The sequence below is a fragment of the Myodes glareolus genome, chromosome 10 (assembly GCF_982192425.1).
Source record: "Myodes glareolus chromosome 10, mMyoGla1.1, whole genome shotgun sequence".
NCBI lineage: Eukaryota > Metazoa > Chordata > Mammalia > Rodentia > Cricetidae > Myodes > Myodes glareolus.
This window is the reverse complement of record NC_142035.1, coordinates 76080126-76102499: the sequence shown is the minus strand read 5'-3', so window position 1 is coordinate 76102499 and position 22374 is coordinate 76080126. Positions and strand designations below refer to the sequence as shown.

The following is a 22374-nucleotide window of genomic DNA, read 5'->3' as shown; positions in this document are numbered from 1 at the left end:
TGCTACTGTGGCTATGCCTTTCTCACCATAACCTTAAAACCAAGAGCCAAACAAAGCTTCCAGTCCTCGGGTGCTTTTTGACAGCAATGAGGAGAGTAGCTGCTACAGGAAGTTGATGCTGGTTGCCCGAGGACTGTCGAGTAGAGGAATCCACAAAGGAAACAAAGGGGGTTTGAATGTCCCTGTTAAATCTTCAACTTGTTTCTGGTTCAGGAACATGAACTCTCCATCTTCCAATGAGTGGAGTGCAGGTGAATATCACCGTTTCCAACACATTCTGCTTTTATTTAAAAAATATTTGAATTCATGTGTGTATGTGTAAGTATGTTCACATGAGTAAAGGTGGCCTTTGTGTCCAGAACAGAGCATCAGATCCCACCTGAGCTGGAGTCACAGGTGGCTGTGCTGCCCAGTGTAGGTGCTAGCGACTGAATTCAGGTCTTCCCAAAGTAGTATTCATTCTTCCCCACTGAGCATGTATTTAAATACTCACATTTATCCAAATGCCCACATTTATTTAAAAATCTTCACTGCTTGGGTGATGTGGGAAGTCCTTCTGTATATGTGTTGATTTTATTGATTGATGAACAAAAAAGCTTCATAGGCCTATAACAGGAAAGCTAAAATGAATGCTGGGAGAAAGAAGGCGGAGTCAGTGGGATACCATGTAGCCACTGAAGGAGACAGAACCTTGCTGGAACCTTGCCAGTAAACCACGAGCCTCATGGTAAAATATAAAATAATGGAAATGGGTTAATTTATGATATAAGAGTTAGCCAGAAATATGCTTAAACTATTGGTCAAACACTATTGCAATTAATATAGTTTCTGTGTGGTTATTTTGAGTTTGGTCAGCCAGGAATGAACAAGGAGCCTCTGCCAACACTTGAGATTTGAGGAGAATTTTGTAAAGGTAAAATAGAATATAACCAGCAGGCAAAGAAGTATAGAAACTTTTAAAATCCTATTACTTATTTGATAACTTCAGGCAAATACCATTAACCAACAATAACCATAAAAGAGTTTCCTGCAGAATGCAAGCAAACTTTTGCTTTTGAATAGCCAGGGCTGCCTCTAATCAATTGCTGACTACCATGTTACTCTTAGTCCTTCCTTCCCTATGTGACTATTCAATTGTTAATATGTTCACAGTAACAGAAAAATTGCATGTTTAATATTTTTATGAGCATTTATCCATTTTGTGCATCTCATTTTCCTTCCTCCTTTCTATATAAACTCTGGGAAGAATTGCTCCAACAGAAGAACAGAAGTCCCCAGTCCTTAGAAAAGGAGTGTTTGTTGGAGATCAGTCTGACAACACAAGGAGTCCTGGGCTGGGGGAGCCAGAGCAATCTACATAGCCTGGAACAGTGCAAAGAATGAGCCTGCATTTACACTTTGTGCTTAAGCAAAAACCTATCAAGAAACTTGCAAAACAATTTGAGGAAAATGGAGACATATTTTTATCTATAAAGGTCTGATATTTGCAGTAAAGTATATACTTTCAACCACCAAGATAATTATTGTATTATTATTATTATTATTATTATTACTATTATTATTGACACAGGGTCTTACTGTGTTGCCCTGACTGGCCTAGAACTCACTATGTAGACCAAGTTGGTCTCAAACTTATAGAGCTCTACCTACCTCTCCCTCCCAAGTACTGAGATTGAAGGTGTACACATAACGCCTGGCTTAGTTTTTAAATGTTGTATTTCTTTTGCTGGAACATGCTTTTCCTGAGCAAAACTAAAAAGCCTGCTTGGTCAGTGCCCAGCAATTTATCTCCCAAATAAAAAGAGATGGTGCTTTCCTTTTGACCCTAAACTTATTTTTATTTATTTATTTATTTATTTTTGTACATTGGTGTTTTGCCCGCATATTTGTCCATATGAGGGAGTCAGATTTCCTGGAACTGGAGTTACACAGACAGGTGTGAGCTGCCATGTGGGTTCTGGGAACTGAACCTGGGTTCTTTGCAAGAGCAATCAGTGCTCTTAAGCACTGGGACATATCTCCAGCCCCAACCCTAAACTTTTTTTTTAAAAAAGAGTGTTTTGCCTGTATGCATACAAGTATGTACGTATGTATATATATATGTATGTGTGTATGTATGTATGTATGTATGTATTATGTGCTACACAAATGTATCTTAAATGCCAGAGAGGAAATCAGGTCCCCTGGAACTGAAATTATAGATGGTTAGAGCGATCATGTGAGTGCAGGGAACCAAACCTGTATCCTCTGTAGGATAAGAGAGGGCTTGTCCTACTCAGCTCTTTCTCCAACACACTTATTAACCCATACCAGCTATCTCTCTTTTAATTATGAGAATGGTAAAGAAACCCATCATCCATGAATATAGAATCCACAGATTGCCATAGGAGATGATACTGGAAAATTCAACATGTTGTTTCCACCTTATCAAGAGAGAAGCATTGCCTTGTTCATAAAAAGTCTTGCTCACATGCTAGTCGAAACCCCAGGATTTTCTAGTAATTCTATGCTTTAAAAAGAGGAACTTGCTATGAGACTCTAGGGCCAAGCTATGGGCTCAAATCCCAACAATGTAAGCTGTGTCATCTTGAACAAGTTATTCTTCTTTTGTGACATGCTGGTAGTAGGTAACGCCTATGTTATTGATCGTGGTGGGTCAATGAGTCAATAGTATATCTACAGTGTTCACAGCAATGCTGTGAGCTCAGTAAGTCAGTGATGAGTACTACTAAACTTGTGCATTTTAAAGTTAGCACAGAACAGAGTAAAAAGATCTGCTTCTACTTAAGGAAAACTAAGCAACTAGAAAGCTCAAAAAACTATATTGAATCAACTGTTTAGAAGACAAGAAAGTCCTGTGATCCCCCAATAGTACTTAAACAATTAACAGCTTTGAGTTTTCCTGCATTTCAGGTGTTAGAAAACCGTCCAATGCAGCCTTTGCTGACATTGTGATGACACTAGGGGAACAAGAAAAGCAGCCCCCAAAGCTGTGCTACTCCTCACCCACAATACTGAGTTTCCATTTTGCCCAGTTCATAGGCTCGTGAATCTGCAGCCTCCAGTAATGATGACTTAGGCTAAATCTGGGTTAAAAAAAATGGGTAAAACTGCAATGTTTAAAAGAACTACAGCTTGCTCTCAGAAACAGAAACATCCGTGCAGTTTAAGATTTTTTTTCTCGTTCTTCTGAAGTTACAGCAAACCATGAATACTGGAATACATCATGATATTTAGATTAGGATTTAATAAGACAAAATATATTCCTATTACTTTTGTAACAATGATTTGGTGTTGTGATGAAACACCCGTGTTCAGCATACTGAACTTAGTGATGAAGTTCAATCACTTTGTAAGCTGTAATTATATAACTTGAGTCAAGTACATAAACTAGGCTCCCACACTACAAAAGCTCATTCCAACCCAATCCCAACACAATATTTCCATTAAAGATAATAAAGACTAAAATTAAAACTTGAGAGCCTGTGGCCTAGTGGGCACTCAGCACCAAGCCTAAAGACCCAAATTCCAACCCTGGAACCTATATAGTGGAAGCAGGACTGACTCCCCAAAGTTGTCCATTTACTTCCATACAAGCGCCATGACTTGCATGTACCCATCCCCCCAACGAGTAAATAAATGCAAAAACAAGCAAACCAACCCCAAACCTTAATTTTTATTTGCTTAGACAAATTTGCTCTGAGATGAAAACCCAATAGTTATGACTGCCTGCAAACAAATGGAAACTGGGTGTCACGGTAACCCCAGCACCCAGAGGTCACCCTGGGCCACTTTGTGAGTCAGTCTCAAAAAACCCAAAAAGTTACAGATTGACCCTTGAGACCAAAACAATATGAATAGAGATTCCTAAAGATATATTTGCATACACAGGATACCCCCATATGATTTAGAATCTGGAGAGAAGGTAGGAGTGTGCACAAAACAAAAACATTTTAATTAAACAAAGAACAAGGGTTTATTCCTAAATGAAACAACCTTTCTTTAAGCCACTGATCTGGCCAAGAACATTTTCATTGTGATTGGCAAGACATAAAACATTTTTACCCTGGAATGTAAGTTATTGGAAAGACACTAAGACAAAGTCTTGGAAAACAAACTGGTTTACTTGATTACTGAAACTAGAGAAACAAGAAAAAAGGAAGGGGTGAGGACTATTGTAACCAGTAATTTAAAAATCTGTCTCAAATGTCACTTCCTCTATAAAATCTTCTCAGTTGCACACATGCTCTGATTATAGAACTTGTTAAATTATCTCCAGGAGCAGAAATGCCACTTACTGTTTAAGCTGACGGCTGGGACGGGCTGCTAGCCAGGCACAGAGATATTCACAGGAGCTGGATGAAGAATGGCTTTCAGCATTCACATTTTACTTATCATTTGACAAATGTCAGGTTACATTGTTTTGAAATAGTGACATCAATTTTTTGCCCCCACTAATAGGTTGCCTTATTCCCTTCCTGTTGCTATAATAAAGCACTCTGACTGAAACAGTTAAAGGGAGACAAGTGTTATTTTGCCCACGATCCCAGGTTATAGTAGGAATGTCATATCTGAGGGAACTTTGAAGGGTCAGATGATGTCTTAGAACCCTACTGCTGTGAAGAGACACCATGACCACGGCAACTCTTATAAAAAAAACAAACAAACAAACATTTAATTCGGGTGGCTCACTTACAGTTTCAGAGGTTCAGTGCATTATCATCATGATGGGAAGCATGGCAGCAAGCAGGAAGACATGGTGCTGGAGCTGAGAAGGCAACAGGAAGTTGATGACCAAGTATTCAAATATTAGAGCCTATGGGGGCAATTCTTATTCAAACTACCACATTCAAGAGCAAACAAAGAGCAAGGAACTAATGCATGCTAGTGGTCAGCCTGCCTTTTTCATTTTGTTGAGCACCCAGCTCATGAAGGGTGGTAGCCCACATTTAGAACAGGTCTTCCCACCTCAAGGAACCAACAATAAAAGTCCCTCAAAGGTGTGCCTACAGGTCAACAAAATCTGAACAATTCCTCATTGAGACTCCCTCCCTAGGTGATTCTAGACAGTCTCAAGTTGAGAATTAAAATGAACCATCGCATCTATAATGTGATAGATTTATAATCGTCTTACCATTGTATCCTATTCTAAATTGATGACATTTTACTTTTCTGTCTCTTTTGTGCCAGCTACTACATCAATGTCACTTAGCCTCAAATGTACTCTTAAATTCTGCCCGCTTTACAATTCCAAAGTGTATTTTCTGTCATTTTTCCTTTACAATAAACATGGAGCTAAACTTCTTAAGCAGAAGACACTGGAAGGATGACTGCAGGATCCAGCTGCTACATGGCTTATTAATAGAGAAAGTGATACTGGTTCTGCAGTGTCTAAAATGGCAGCCTCACCTTGGCCTGATGACCACCAACTGATGTTTTGCCCAGTACATACACCATGTGCCCCAGGCCTCCTGCCCTCACTTGTGTCCTGGAGGATTATTTATTTGGTGTCTATCCACATATCGGGTCTAGGTAAGCTAATGAACTCTGTCATCAGCTATTAACCTTGGATTGATTGGAGGCCCATGGACAGTTATTCATGTGGAAGATGGGAGCAACTGGAATTGAAACTAAGGCAACTATTTGAGGGTTCTGAACATGGACCAGATTCAAAACTAAGATGTTCTTATTGAATTTATTTTTAAATTATTTTTCTTTTGAATACAAAACAGGATGGTACTATAGAGCCCAGGTTGCCCTTCAAGTCATGACCATCTTAATGCCACTTCCCAAGTGCTGTGAACTATTACATCTGGTCGAGCTATTCTTGTTTTTACTATCATCTTGTTTCCTGGATGGTCTCTAATGTATATACTTCAGTGATCTTCTTGCATCTCCATCCTCAGTAGCTGGGACTACATGCAAATGCTGCTGCACCTGGCTCATCTATATCATATTTTTACCCCTAGAGGTACTAAGCCCTTAAAAAAATTTGTGTGGGGGATAACATTTTTTAAAAATTTATTCTACTCTCTTACATTATATCCCGATCACTTCCCCTCCTCCACTCCTCCCACTCTCCCTCTTCCCCAGATCCACTCCTCCGTTTCAAGAAAAAGTAGGCCTACCATGGATATCAACCAAACATAGCATAATGGTGTAGAAAGTTCTTCTGTCTATATGCTGCTTTTATTGGTTAATGGAATAAAGAAACTGCTTTGGCCTGTCATAGGGTAGAAGAAAGCTAGGTGGAGAAAACTAAACTGAATTCTGGGAGAAAGAAGGCAGAGTAGGGAGAAGCCATGTAGCTAGCCACCAGAGACAGATGCCAGACAGAACCTTGCCAGTAAGCCACCGCCATATGGTGATACACAGATTAATAGAAATGGGTTAAATTAAGGTGTAAGAGCTACCCCCCCTCTCTATGTATATATATATATATATATATTAAAGATTTCTTGACTTCAAAATATGGGTCTAAGGATATGTTGCCTTGGAAAAGAGGTTCTGCTTTTGTTTCCACAGAAGATGAGAACCTGTGGATTAATTCCAGACTAATGTGGTCTGATGAACCAATCCCCCCAAAAAAGTCACTGTGAGCACTCCCAAAAAGTTACTTCACCCAACAAAAAGCAGGAAGCATGCCCTGTGCCCAAATTCCCTAAATGATTGCTTATAAAAGTTTGTTTACATTTAAATGGAGATATGTTATAAAGATTTACATTGGTGGACTGAGCCCCCTCAAGATCCAAATGAGGAGCAGAAGGAGTAAGAACATGAAAAAGGAAATCAGGACTGTGAGGGGTGCGATCACCCACTGATACAAGGGGACTGATCTAATGAGAGTTCACCAAGGCCAGTTGGACTGAGATTGAACAAGCATGTGATCCAACCAGATTCTCTGAATGTGGCTGGCCCGGAGTCTTTCTGAAAAGCCATTGACAATGACACTGGGACTTGTTTCCTCTGCATATACTGGATTTTTGGGATCCAGTCTGTTTGGATACTCAAACAGGTCCTTCCTGGACCTGGAAAGAGGGGGGAGGAATTTGAACTTCCCACAGGGCAGGAAACCCTGACAGCTCTTAGGGATGGAGAGGGAGGAGGAGAGGGAGTGGGGGGTAGTGGGAGGGTGTTGGGAGGAGGGGCGGAAATGGAAACTTTTATAATTTAATAAACTTTGAAAAAAAAAGATTTGCATTGTTATGGATCTTGGTTTATTGATATAAATTTAAGGTCAATTTTGTTATCGGTATATTTCTACTCTTGATTAAGGTATTGTGTTTGTGCAGCTCATTTAAAAATGTAATGTATAATTAAGAAATATAGATTAATAGAGTCACCTATAATAGTCAAGCTTCTAGTCATGTTAGTTAGGTTTTCTAGATATATAGAGATATATTTCAGTTAGATAAGTATTCTTCAAATCTTTCAGAGACCTTCAGAATATGGCATTTAGAATGTTTTAAGAGTTTAAGACTTTTCATGACAATGAGACATATCTGCTCCTGGCAGCACCAATCTACTTCAAGAGGATGATGGACACCGAAGAGGCTACTCATTGAGTTTATTCGTCATTTGGGCAAGAAACTGCTCTTGCCTGGACAGCTTGATGTTATGCTGTATGAGCTGGACATGCAGGACCAACAGTGAAATATCTGCTAAACTTGCTTAAAGATGGTCCTTCAGGGTTCCTGCTACATGAAAGAGTCTGTCAGACATTCTACAGGATACAGAAGAAAGTGACTGACAAACTGCCAATATAGGTGGAACTGTCTTTGAAATTTCCTGCTTCATGGAAATGTCTGCCAGATACTATGGGTCAGTAGGTTGAAGATGGATGACCACAACAAAGAAGAACTTTGGGTGACTGTCCAAGCAGTGAGATGTCTCTGTCAATTCTAGAGTTTGGAAAATTGCTTACAGTGCACTTCCTGTTAACTTAGGTAATATTATATCCTTCTGCTGTCCTGATGGAGTTGAAGAATAGATAGTTATAGTTTTCCTTAGTTATGATAAAAGATAAAGTAGATATAAACATTGTAACTATAATTCTTGCTTCATAACTGTTTTGCTATATGTAATTTTACTATGTTAAAGCTAAAACCTTCCTTTTTATTAAACAGAAAAGAGGAGGTGATGTGGGATATGCTGTGAATATCTTTGGTTGATAAAGAATCTGTCTTGGGCCTAGCAGGGCAGAATAGAGGTAGGCAGGGAAAACTAAACAGAATGCTGGGAGAAAGAAGGCTGAATCACAGAGAAGCCATGTAGCCCCACCAGAGACAGATGCCAAACAGAACCTTGATGGAAAGCCACAGCCACGTGGTGATACACAGATTAATATAAATGAGTTAAATTAAAATGTAAGAGCTAGCCAATAAGAAGCTAGAGCTAATAGACCAAGCAGTGATTTAATTAATACAATTTCTGTGTGGTTATTTCAGGGCTGAAGTGGCCTCCTACAACAACATAACAAGATGAAATAAAATGAGGCACAAACACTCGTATGAAGGCTAGATGAAGTAACCCAATAGGAGGAAAAGGTTCCCAAGAGCAGGCAAAAGAGTCATAGATATCCCAGCTCCCACTGTTAGGAGTCCCACAAGAACAATAAGCCACACAACAATAACACGCATGCAGAGGACCTAGCTCAGACCCACACAGGTTCCTGTCACTTCTTTCTCTGTGAACCCATGTTCTCCTAGTGTCCTTAATCCCTCTGGTTTCTATAATCCTTTCTCTCCCTCTTCTGTATGGTTCTTCGAGCTCTGCCTCATGTTTGTCTGTGGGTCTCTGCATTTGCTCCCATCAGTTTCTGGATGAGGTCTCTTTGATGACAATCGAACTAGGAATAATTTCATTCATTTTTTTCTAATTATGTTTGGGTCTACCCTAAGTCTGATATCCATGAAATATCAGGAATGGGTTTCTTCTCATGGCATGGGCCTCAAGTTCTGGGTCAAAGGTTTTGTGGTTGGGTTGATGTCCTAGTCCTATCACTGGAAGCCTTGTCTGTTTACAGAAAATGGCCAGTTCAGACTCTGTATCTCCATTACTGGGCTAATGCCCAGGTGCTAAGGCCACCCTCAAGATTCCAGAGAATTTCTACTGAATTAGATTTCCACATTCCCTCTCAATTCCAATCATCTCTCCCAGTGCTTTCTCCTGCCACCCATCCCCACCCACTGACTGGTCCATCATGCTCCCATCCCCACCTGCCCCAGCCCACCCCAAATCTATTCTATTTCCCCATCCCAAGGAGATCCATGCATTCCCCCCACTATCACCCCAGAGCCCTCCTTGTTACTTAGCCTCTCTGGGTCTGTGGATTGTAACATGATTATCTTTTACTTAACAGCTAATATCCACTTATGAGTATACACTATCAGTGTGTTTCTGGGTCTGGGTTACCTCACTTTCTAGTGAGTTTGCTTTTTCTTTTAGCAGCTGAGTAATACTTCATTGTGTAAATGTACGATTTTTTAAAAATCCATTCTTTGGTTGAGGGACAGCTAGGTTGTTTCCAGCTTCTGGCTACTACACATAAAGCTATACACATGGTTGAGCAAGTGACCTTGTGGTAGGACAGAGTTGAAGTCCTTAAAAATTTTTAAGATTTGGTTTTTCTAAGGTTTTCATTGGGAGTTATATATGTCATGATACTTAATACAATATTGCATAGATGTATTTTCAACAAAAACAAAACAAAAATAACCCCTCAGTACGTCTTGTGCAAACTTACCAGGACACAGAACTGCAAAGAGAACACGCGCTAAGAGAGGTAATAAGGAAGCACATGAAGTGGCCGCTGAAAAGCTACGGTGGAGCCAGCTCAGCAGAGTCAGAACCCAGGAGGCACGGCACACTTTAAGCTCGTACCACACAGACACGGGCTCCATCTGAGGTGCAACTTGTCCAAGATCAGTTCATATAGCCTCCAGTCTGCAGAGACTACGAAGGAGGCTGCTGGAGAGGACAGAGCAGGATACACCTCCCCCACAGAACTGACGAGATGACAGAAGATCAGCAGCTGCCACACAAGAGAGTTTTCCTGCCCTTCATAGAGAAGAATTATTAAGGCACACAATACGTTTACTGCCAAGGCTGCCAATTTCAGGCCAGTCTGAGCCTAGCCTTAAAATACTCCTGATGCAAGCATGCAAACTTGATTGCACATTTAGAAAAGGATGGTCCCACAGAACCGAAGCCACAGTGTTAGGAAGGGTGACTGTCAAGCTCCATCTTATAGCTTCTTGGTAAACAGCATTCTCTGCCAAGTGAACAGATGAGCCATGGAGAGAAAGTTTAAGTGTGAGCCAAATGTTTGTGGTGCATACCTTTAATCCCAGAACTTGGGAGGCAGAGGCAAGTGGATCTCTGTGAGTCCAAGGTTAGCCTGGTCTCTAAAGTGAGTTCCAGGACAGCCTGAGCTGTATAGTAAGATCGTGTAAAAAGTTTAAGGGTAACATACAGATAAGAATTTAACACCTTGTATTCCTACAGTTTATGCTTTTTAAAGGCCATGACTAAGATAACATTTGACTTCAACAGTCAAGACCTACCTGTCTGTGATAGGAGCAAAGGAAGATATCATAAAGAAAAAATTTAAAACATAATGAGATGTGAAAATCTTGGCTTACTGAGCTAATATTTTCAGAAGCCTACCTTTCCCTTAAATTCATGTACTCTATGGTATAGTTTAAATCAAGGAACTTTTGAGAACATTTACTAGGATTCCTCTGAAAATCAGAGAAATGACTTTAAAAATGTGAAAATAAACTATATGATCAAAGAAATAAACTAATACAAGTTAGTATCCTTCCAAAGTTCATCACACATGATCTCTGTACATTTCAGTTAGGGGTGCTTAAGAGATGGCTCAGTGGATAGGAGCACTAGCCGCTCTTACAAAGGTCCCAGGCCAGTTCCCAGCACTGACACGGCAGCTCACAAGTGCCTGTAACTTCAGTCCCAGGTGATCCGATAGCCTTTTCTGGCCTCTGTGGGCCCCAGACATGCATGTGGCATACTCAAATGCCTGCAGGCAAGTGGGTTCATTGTTCTATAACTAACTAGATAAACCACTCTGTTCCAATCGTCATTCCAAAACCAATGCAGATACTAGAAAACACAAGTAATCAGATAGAATTATTCAAAATAACTTTATTGAGACTATTCTTGTTCCCTGGGAGCAGGCCCAAGCCAGCAACCTCCGAAGGACCAGGCCCAGACCAGTTCTTCCATGGGCTCAGGCTCAAGTCCATGTCATCTGCAGGAACAGGCCCAAGACATCGATCTCTATGGCAGCAGGCCCGAACCAGCAACCTCCGCCTGCGCAGGCCTGACCCAGGGATTTCTGTGGGAGCAAGTGCAATCAAGCAACTTCCACCTGAGCAGGCCCGAGCCAGTAATATCCGCAGGACCCAGCCTGAGCCAGTGACCTCTGAGGGACAAGCCTGAACCAGTGACCTCCGACCTCCGCGGGACCTGGCCCAAGTCATTGATAGCTGCAGGTGCAGGTCAGAGTCAGAGACCTCCTTGGGAGCTGGACCAAGCAAGCATCCTCCATGGGAGCAGATCTGACGCCTGGGATGGCAGAGTGACCTCCAGGCATGCTGAGCGACCGACCTCCAAGGTGACTGGGACTGTGGCCCCAACTCCACCATGAGGAGCAACTATCCAGTCTTGGATCCATTGGCACCTGGAAGAGGGAATCACCAAAGACATGGCCCCAACTATACCAATCAGAGGAAAAGATGGGTAGACAAGAATACACTCAACATCACAAAGAACAACATGGTACCATCAAAAACTACAACAGCAAGACTAGAACAGTCCAATACAGACGAAGCAGAAGAAAATGACCTAAAAAATAACTTTAGGAGAATGTTTGAGGTCCTTAAAGAGGAAATAAAAATTTAGGAAACAACCTACCTCAAGACCCAGCAATAACGCTGTTGGGTATATACCCAAAGGATGCTCAACCATACCACAAGGATATATGTTCAACTATGTTCATAGCAGCATTATTTGTAATAGCCAGAACCTGGAAACAACCTAAATGCCTCTTGACCAAAGAATGAATAAAGAAAATGTGGTACATTTATTTATACAATGGAGTACTACACAGCAAAAAATAAAAAAATAACAACATCTTGAATTTGTAAGCAAATGGATAAATCTAGAAAACCTCATATTGAGTGAGGTAACCCAGACCCTGAATGAAAAATACAATATATACTCACTCATAAGTGGCTTTAAGACATAAAGCAAAGAAAAACCAGCCTACAATTCAGAACCCCAGAGAACCTAGACAATAAAGAGGACCCTAAGAGAGACATACATGGATCTAATGTACATGGGAAGTAGAAATAAGACAAGATCTCCTGAGTAAATTGGGAGTGAGGGACTCATGGGAGAGGGCAGAAAGGGATGGGGGAGACAGGAAGGGGAGCAGAGAGAAAGATATAGTTCAATAAAAGACAATAAAAAATTAGCTAGGCAAAAAAAAAAAAAAAAAAAGATCTTGGTGAGGAAACCCACAGAAACAGCTGACCTAAGCTAGGAGCTAACTGATTCTAGACTGACAGCGGGGGAACCTGCATAGGACAGAACTAGGCCATCTGAATGCGGGGGACAGTTGTGTGGCTTAGGGAGTCTGTCGGGCCACTGGCAATGGGAACAGAATTTATCCCCAGTCTATGAGCTGGCTTTTTGGAGCCATTCCCTATGGAGGGAAACCTTGCTCAGCCTCGATACAGGGGAGAATGGCTTGGTCCTGCCTCAACTTGATATACCAAGATTTGTTAACTACCCATGGGAAGTCCAAAACCCTTTCTGAGGAGTGGATGGGGGGGGTTGGGTGGGGGGGAATGTGGGGAGAGCAGAAAGAAGGGAGGGGGAGAGAACTGAGGTTGGTAAAATGAAAAACTTTTAAATAAAAGAAAACAATAAAAAAAACCCCACACCCACAGTGAGGCACCAGAAAAAACCAACTATCCTCTTTTTTACAAGCTCACATGCATCCTGAGACATCCTACTTGCTATATTGCTTATGGGCATCACTTCTTTTCATAGGAAAATGGTGACTCATCAGGAACTGTGTCTTGGAAGGGGAATTCCACTCTGCTTGTGGCACTGTCACGGAAAGGGCACACTTACCTTGTGTTCATAATACACACAGAGGCCTGACAGGGTACACACGCTTTCTTCTCCCTCTTCTTTAAAAACCCTGAGGGAAGGTCGATCTGGATTCACGCAGGCTTTAGTTAGCACAGGCCCTGCAGCTGTTTCCTGCCGCCCGGCATCCGCTGCTGTAACCTACTTGGCATCATAGCCAGACCCATCTTAAAGTCATTCAGTATCGTTACTCCTTTCTTCAGAACTCTCGTGTTTCCCATTCACAGCACTGGTTAAAGGGGTATTTTTTTTCTTATCTGTATGAAATAGTTCATTCATTTCTTTGCTTTGCGGAGGGAGCCCAAGCCAATCAGGATGCAGCCTGTCATGAGAACAGAATTTGAAAGCGAAGATCGGAAGCCAGACGATTTCTCCCCTAATGAACGATGATATATTAACTCACAGCACCACCTACCTTTCAGAAAAGGGGAGAAGACAAGGCTTATTTTCCAGATAAGCTCATTTGGTTTGCTTAAACAATTAATGGTAAAGTTAGGTTGAAAGTGAAAAAAAAAAGTAGAAAGTAAAAATAAACAAACAAAAAAAAAAAGAAAAAAAGGGAAAAATTGAAGTTCCACTGGTTATTATGTAAACACCTGTAACAGTGTTCATAAATTACCTGGAAATATTTCATTCAAGTCTGGCCAGCAGCATCCAGATGACTTTAACGCAACACAAAATAACGGACAAACTGTATTATCCTTGACTACTAAGTAGAAACTACAGTAAGGGGGAAGAGCCTGTTTTGACTAGTAGAGGTGAAGATTCATTGACGCGTTCTCAACTAAACACCAGCTACACTGGATGTTGTTTTCCCTCAGAAATTTCCCCATGATTAGGTTGTTTCCCTTGTTTAAACTGGGAGAAAAGGGACAAGGTACAAGCCTTTTTTTTTTTTTTTTTTTTTTTTTTTTTTGCCTCTCAGTACATCTGTCTGCTATAAAAAGCAGTGTGGTGTGGACGGCCTTGCTGATGCACACATAGCTCAGACCATGTGCCCACATTCTTCAAATCAAGGTGATTCTTTGATCTCATGCTTTGATGAAATTCTTTCTATAAGTGACAAATCCAATTGTCCCAGAGAATCTAGAGAAATTAATTCTGATCAAAGGGGCAAGAATCTGCACCCATTACCTAATCATTAAAGAGGTCAAACCATGAGAGGCACTGGGTTTGCGCTCCCACGAATTAAAATGGCTTAGCTGAAACAGTGCCTGTGTGCGGGCTAGGTGGGGAATCAATGTCCCACGAATCTACTGGAAATGGGGGCACTACTGCTCATGACACCCGCCCACAGAAGCCAGCGCAAATAAAGGGTTATTTATGGCTGTCTCATGCTCTCGTCCTCAGGTGTAAGAATCAGAGAAGGGGGCTGAGGAGAGGGCTCAGAGGCTGAAAGCACTTGTCTATGCCCTGGTTTTGGATCCTCAGAACCCATGTGAAAACCAGACACAATAACCCTACTTGTTCTCACAGGGGTTGGGAGACAGAGACAAGAAAATTGTCAGGAGCTAGCATGTAGCTAGCCTGGTGTACACAGCAATGAACAAGAGATCATGTATCAAACAAGGTGGAAAGCAAGAAGTCACACCCAAGGTTGTTCTCTGCCTTCTACACACTCACCAGGGAACACATGCACACACCCATACAACCAGGGACACACAGACACCCGCACAGTATTTAAAGAATTTCAGCCAAACTGACCTTGAAAATAATGCAAATTATAAAAGCTATGTTGAAAACAGTACTTGGTAATAATTTTAAGTTAATTTTAGAAAAGTTTCAAAGAATACACTTTCAAATGGCTTAAGATTGACTAGCTGAACTAAGTATTCTCTTAGCAAACGCTATACTGGGGCACTAATTATTTCTGAAGGTTCTTTTGTTAGGGCTATGGCTCATCATGTCACACTTCATACAACTTGTACTGCACGGTCTCTCTTCTGGTGGATCTATGTCAGCTGACGCTAAGGAGAACCTTTCTGTGACTGGTGAATCAATTACCATTCATTACCATCCAATTTAAATATCGTTACCTTGCCAGAGCTGCCAACACAGAGGAGCTGTTTTAACATCAATGATAACGGGGGACGATCTGGCTCAACAGATGGAATAAAAGGATATCTCCCCTCTGTTCTGCTTCCTAGGTCTTCTAGTCTCTTCTGAGACAAGGTCTCAACTTTGCAGCACTGACTAGCCTTGTGAACTCATGGGAATCCTCCTGCCTCGGTCTCCCAAGAGTACAGGTGTGAATGCTGAGCTTATCAACTACTTTTCTATTTTGCATGTCACATTAAAGTAAACTAGACTTTTTTTATTTCCTCACTTTTGATTTTGCAATACAAAGGTGTTTACAAAGTTTTATCAAACATCACTTTGTATATAAAACAACACAAACTTACAGTGTGCAGTGAGAAAGAACACAATTTATTTCCATTTATTCCAAGTCAGCAGAAGAGCTCACTGCTGAAGTGTAAATCAACTACAGCTTTTCGTGGACAAAAGTCCCCCAGCCCCCTCTGTGAGATGGAGTCTTACTGTATAGCCCACCTAGCCCAGAATTCAGAGCTGTCCTCCTTTCTCAGTCTCTCAAATGCTTGAGGTAACAGGTACAAACCCAGTCGCTGCCCTAACTTTTATGAGGTAGGGTCTCTGAACAAACACTCTTCTGTTCATTTCCTCTTTCTTCATGTTTATTCTTCAGAAGAAGTTCACAGTGTCATAGAAGTGAAAAATAAGACTGGAAAGATATATATGTAATTATATAGCTAAGACACCAGCTTTATATACACAAAAGTTTAATAATGTTGTCACAACCCCTAATAAAATGTAATCCTTATTTACTAATCCAGAATAAACTAACTGTACATGTTAAATTGTTCAAGTATATCAAGAGCACTCACTGCTTATAAAAAAAGAGGTCCCAATACGTACAGACATCTCTTTGAAGCCCACTTATAAGTTCAACACGATTAAGTTAGAATTCTATATGTTTTTTAATTTTACAATATCATATATTCACTATTACTGGTTCGCATCAGTTCATCCCTTCTGTGCAGCACCAGAGGTTAGAGATCGATCTGACTAACCAAATGCTCTTTATTATCACAGGTTATCATCACACATTTCTACAATGAACAGACAGGGAAATGAAGACAGCTCAGGCCAAAGGCTTTCGCCTTATATAAATAAGTATTTCATCTACTTCATACTTACAACCAATTGCATATCTGGTTAACAACTACTCAGGAAACGTCTGGTCTTTGAAGACTATGCAAGTCTCATGGGATTCTCTAGGTTTGCTTTGAAACTTTCGAGAAACCTTGTAGCCAGTTCATCATCAACCACTCGACTGTCACTTGACATTGTGACAGTTATAAGCTGGTGCTGCCGTAGCTGGGGGTTCCCCTCTTCATCCTCAGTGAGCTTCAGTACTGGTCGGAATCTCCCAACGGCCAAAATACAGGCCTGAGGAGGGTTGATCACTGCAGAAAACTCATCGATGCCAAACATCCCCAAGTTGGAAATACTAGGAGGAGAAAAAAACTGCTGAAGGTAGCATGGCCCAAAATACATATGTGTACTTTATTAACAACCTGTAGTTTGCTACTGAGTCTCATACCATGCCACTTAAAGACAAAGAATATGTCTCTCAGTAGACACATGAAGACCGTAATTACCCAAGAGCCAGCACTCAACTGGAGGTCCTAATCACTGACACACTCAGAGGAGAGACGGAAGGCGTGACGAGTTACAGAGGAACTCAGCTGCTAGGTTCACAGACACCCTGGTGACGTCAGCACAGAAACAGGACTAGTAAGGCAATCTCTGCTGCCAGGTAAAAGGCCAGTATTATTACACTATATGTAAGTTACTAACATTGAACTATGAAATCTGAAGATAGTATCATTTAGCATAATGTCACAAGAGAGATATTGGTTAGGCAGTAGATTTAATGAAGATCTATGACCTCTATGAGAAAGATATAAAACAAATGAAAGAAACTGAAGTATGTAGAAACACTCAATATGTTTGAACTGCCAAACTTAATGCAGAATTCCAACCAAAACCTCAACTGATATGTTGTGTGCCTGTCTGAAAAATGACAAAGGGACCCTAAAATTTGTTGGAATATGAAAAGGAGTCAGAAAAGATACTCATGAGTGTAAAGGGTGCTGAGCCAGAGCCAGGCAAACAGTGGAAACACGACACAGAAGCTGGACAGGATAGTCACGTCACCTTCCCAGTGCTGGGGAGAAAGCCTTCAGGACACAACCCTGGGCTCTTCTCACGTATTTATGGGACAGAAGGATCCTTGACTCCTACTTCACACCGCATGGAACTCTAATTCCAGATGGACAGTGACTGATCTGGCGTCACATGAAAAGAGAACGCCAATGCCTCCCAAGGACAGCTTGGAAGAGCTTCACTGGAAAGACCAAAGTTCCTGACAGACGACAAACAGCACCACCCATCAAGAGAAACATGGGCAAATAGCGAGAGTTCTTTAACACACAGAGCCTCTGTTCGTTAGACCATCCCCAGGACAGGCAGAGGCAAGGACGGGATGTAAAACCACTAATGACTTCATCTGATAAACCACCAGGCAACCAAATAACTGATGATATTCATCACTATTCATTGGAATGTTCTCGACCACAAAAAGACCCCAGAAATAGTAAAATTTAAAGCCTACCATGAAAATGTTGCCAAGAAAACAGAGCACAAGGACTCCATGCAATGAAGTGCAAATCTGTACAAACATTTTGGAAAACTCTTTGACAAAATCTATCAAAGCTTTTAATCTAGGAATTCTACTTTTAGGACCACACAATAAAAACATGCACCATAAGACAAAGGTAAGCATGTGCCCGGCGCCATACTTGTAAGAGCACTAATGGGGAATGAGACCGACATGAACACACTAACACAGAGGGAGCACACACCACAGCAGAGGACAGAACACACTAACACAGAGGGAGCACGCACTACAGCAGAGGACAGAACACACTAACACAGAGGGAGCACACACTACAGCGGAGGACAGAACACACTAACACAGAGGGAGCACACACTACAGCGGAGGACAGAACACACTAACACAGAGGGAGCACACACTACAGCGGAGGACAGAACACACTAACACAGAGGGAGCACACACTACAGCGGAGGACAAATGGCTGCTGCATAGCAATCACAGGGAACGCTCATGGGCACAACACCAAAAGGCTAGACGAGAAAGATTACTGATTTATATAATTATTTATATAGCTTTCATTCACAAAGCAGCAAATGAAGCTATGATCATTTTCACAGTGACATTACCTTTAAAAGAGAGATGACAGGTGTTACAGTCCTTTTAACATCTGACTAACAGGGTTTCTGACTTTTGTCAGGCCCCCCTCCCCCCAAAAAACAAAGAAAGAGAGATGACAGTAAGAAGGATAAAAAGCAACATTTGAAATGTGCTTTGTATATTTTTGGGGTGGTGTCATATTTCTTCTTCACATTACAAAATAAACAGGCTACACTCAGTGTATTTTATGTTAGTGACATTTGATAATAGAAAGCTACTATAGGTTCATTATATAGATAATGATAATAATAAATCCAAAAAAGGAAATGGGTGAGGTTTATAAATCTACCTTGCTTGTAAAGTAACTACAAAATGAAAGCTTGCTGGATGGTGGTGGCACAACCCTTTAATCCCAGCACTTGGGAGGCAGAAGTAGGTGGATCTCAGTGAGTTTGAGGCCAGCCTGGGCTACAGAGTGAATTCCAGGACAGCCAGGATAGTTACACTGAGAAACACTGAGCTAACAGAAGAGTGTTTCTCTCACACCCAGCAGTCCCCTCTAGCTGTGGGGAAAGCCTAACTACTCTGAGACCCTTCCCCATGTCCTGCTATTTACATCAAAGTACATGTACTGAGCCCACATTTTTAAAATGTCTTAAACACACAAAAATGGTTGACAAGGATTAAGTCTTATTCTACTGCTTGATGCTACTGAGAATTCAGAGTTTAAATCTTACCTAAAAGATCCTCCTTGGTACTCCTCAGGTAACAATTTCCCATCTCTTGCTTTCTTCGACAGAACCTGAGGAGAGAGCAGAGCACAAGAACGAAATCACGTTCTGGTTAACCGCATAAACGGAGATGTCTGTACAGGGCATACGCTCATAATTCAGGGTAAGTGTTAGATGTTTAAACTGTCTAACACATTTACAGGAAGCTTGAGCACAGACAATCTGAGAAGGTAAAGCTCAACAAAGTTCCTTGAAAGCTTCCGAGCTCTCAGTTTGTCACGTACCCACGTTGTGCAATTGTTCCATGCCTTCTGTACACAAAACTTTATACGTTGCTTATAAAGCTTTTTCCTTGTACCACAAAAATATTAAAGTAGACATTCTTGCCAATCCAGTAGGTTTGAAACAGTGAGAAAAGGGAAATGGACGAGCATGGACACCACAGAAGGCCTGTGAAGGGCGCACGAGGACTATAGAAACAAGGAGAAAGAGCAGCCAAGCGAGGTGCCAGGAGGAGCTGGACACTGCCAGCATGAGTTCTAAGCCAACCTGCCCAAGATCCAGGGCCCCTCAAAAAGATGGCTCCCGCCTGCAGGCAGAGAGCGCCAGCCTCCTCACAGCTTCTCACTAGCAGTCTGAAGCCCCACCCTCACAGTCTGTGAAGACTGGAAATGCAGGCCTCTCTGTTCTTATCTTTCTGTCTCAGCTCTCAACCCTGAGCCACAAGACTTGTTACCAGTCAGAATACTAGACAATCCTTTCAGTCCATGGAGCCCGTCCAGTCACTCTCAAATGTAGGGTATAACTGTTGACTCTTCAGGTATGTCCACCTTCTCATTTCTTTAACATGGAATATGGTTTTGGTTTGTTTTTATAAGGAAATATTACTGATTTAGAGGAACAATGGCCTCACCACTACCACCAAACAACTCAGTGGGCAGTGGAAAGTCGGGCTGTTGGTAGCACAGGCTCTCCCCTAGAGCCCAGCTGATTGGGGCTGAACTAGAGATCCATCCCTTGACAGCACAGGGGCTTACACAAATTATTTAAGTGTTTTCCTTATCAGTTTATCCATCTCATGAAATTATCATTTTGCCCCCGGTAGGGTGTCTTTAAAGAGAACCGGGGAGAATGTATACGAAAGGCTCACAGCAAAAGCTGACACACGGGCTAGCACGGCGGCACACAACTGTGGTCCCAGCTCTTGACAGGAAGGCAGAAGTGAGGCCGAGGCCAGTCTGGTCTACAGAGGGAGTGCTAAGATAGCCAGAGCTACGTGAAGACAGTCCTTTCAAAAGGGGCGGGGCAAAGCTGACACACGGAATGCCAGCTGTTGTCACTGCTGATCATACAAACACTTAGAATTCTATAACAAGATTGTAAAGCATTCATTTAAGAGATAGCCATACTGGTCTATATAGTCAAAAAAATGATTTTACTTCTAGAATTAAAATCATTCTAAGTTTTTTTCTGCTCAAACACAAAAGCATTATACTTTGGAACAAGACACAGTATAAAATCTTCACATATAAATGGCAACAAAATAGCTACTGAAAAGTGATATTCTTCCAAAACTGGAACTTGGCTTGACTTTGCTGGAGGGTAAGGCGTCAGAACCCACGATGCAAGCACAGGCGGGAAGGTGCATTATTACCAGCAGAGCTGCAGCTGAGTCACCACGGCTGCTCAAATTAAGCTGAGCACCTAGCTGAGCGCCTGTTCCCGTCAGATCATGAGTGGCACGCTGACCTGGGCTGCAGCAGCTGTGCCTTCTGCTAGAGCTCAGAACCCCTGAAAGGCGCTGAACTACTTCCTCATCTATGCTAAGGTTCTTTCAAATGCAAGGAGCAGAAAAAGCTAGCATGGCTGTTTTAATGATGTGGTATTACAGTAGTAAAACTTGTCAAATTGCTCAGAACCAATGAAACCTATAATAGTTAAAATTTAATGCATATAAAGATGGGAAAATCCCAGCTCTACAGATCGTAACTTCCACCTAGCATTTTAGAAATGTTATTTCAACACTTAGTCTCATGTCACCTTCACGACACTGAAGTGCACGTTTCTCAACAGTGCTGGAATTCTTGATCAATAACGCTCATGAACAGTATTCCCTGACCCTACAGCTTCACTTTGCAGCACTTCAGTTACCCTGTGAGTAATTGAAGAATTACTGAGAATATTAAATGAAAAACTCTAGATATGAATAGTTATTTTGAGATTACACGCTGTTCTGAGTAGCGTGCTGAAACCATGGAGCTATACAAAGCATGCACTGCCTCTCTGGTCCAGCGTTCTCATGCTGTGTACACTGCTCACCCACAGGACACTGAGCCCACCAGAGCAAGTCTCCTGGCTTCACCACAGTGCTCACGTTCACCTAATTCACACTGTACTTAAAAATGTTTCCAATGGGCAAGATTAATGGTGCTGGCATATGATACCATTATAACTGCTCTACTTTAGTGCTATTGTTAACATGAATTAAGCATTGCGCAAGTCTGTATGTACAGGGAAAAGTATATATGGACTGTTTTGGGGCGCTTACCAGGGAGCCTTGGAATGTACCCCTTGTGGGCAAGAAGAAACAATTTATGTTATATCCCAGAAAAGCAGTCTATTAGCTTTGACTTAAACTGACCTAACTAGTACAACCTTCCAAATGAGAAAAATGATTGCACTTCAACCCATACCAATAGATGTTGCAAACCTTTTCAAGGAAGAACGAAGAACTAAAAATGTTAGATCCACTAAACTCACCTTTAATTATGTATAATTCAAAAATTCTAAGTAAGTTTAATTTTTATAGCATCAGACCTAAAAACAGACCAAAGTACAATGTTTACTTTGGGCAAGGGAACTGGGAGCTTCCCAAGAAAGTTTTACCTCTGCCTTTTAGCTACTATGTAACTTGTTCTACCAATCAGCATAAAATACATCCTTGCTACAGGAACAATCAATCAAATGAGTATCAAAGATTCAGCATGAACACCTCAAGACCTGCGCTGTGATACTTCTGCCAAGAAATGCCCCTGGGGATTACTGTGGCTGTCGAAGCTGACTTGCATGCGTCACTACTTTGTAATGTGCTGTGCTTTAGTGACAAAAATGCCTTCATTTTGGAACTTCAAAAAATTGCTTTTCAAGAGATTCAAGGAAGCTAAA

The 22374-nt window shown here is 41.4% G+C and overlaps 1 protein-coding gene across 1 annotated transcript in view; it reads right to left on the bottom strand.

Annotated features, from left to right (window-relative positions):
- Positions 1 to 15588: 15588 nt before the first annotated feature.
- Pdhx (pyruvate dehydrogenase complex component X) overlaps positions 15589 to 22374 on the bottom strand; it is a 60914-nt gene continuing 54128 nt past the window's right edge. Inside the window, exons 10-11 of the mRNA XM_048443630.3 lie at positions 19216 to 19280; positions 15589 to 16711 (exon numbers count right to left, since the gene is read on the bottom strand). Of these exons, the coding sequence (XP_048299587.2) occupies positions 16453 to 16711; positions 19216 to 19280 (324 nt within the window). The 3' untranslated portion in view covers positions 15589 to 16452. The remainder of the gene's footprint in view (positions 16712 to 19215; positions 19281 to 22374) is intronic.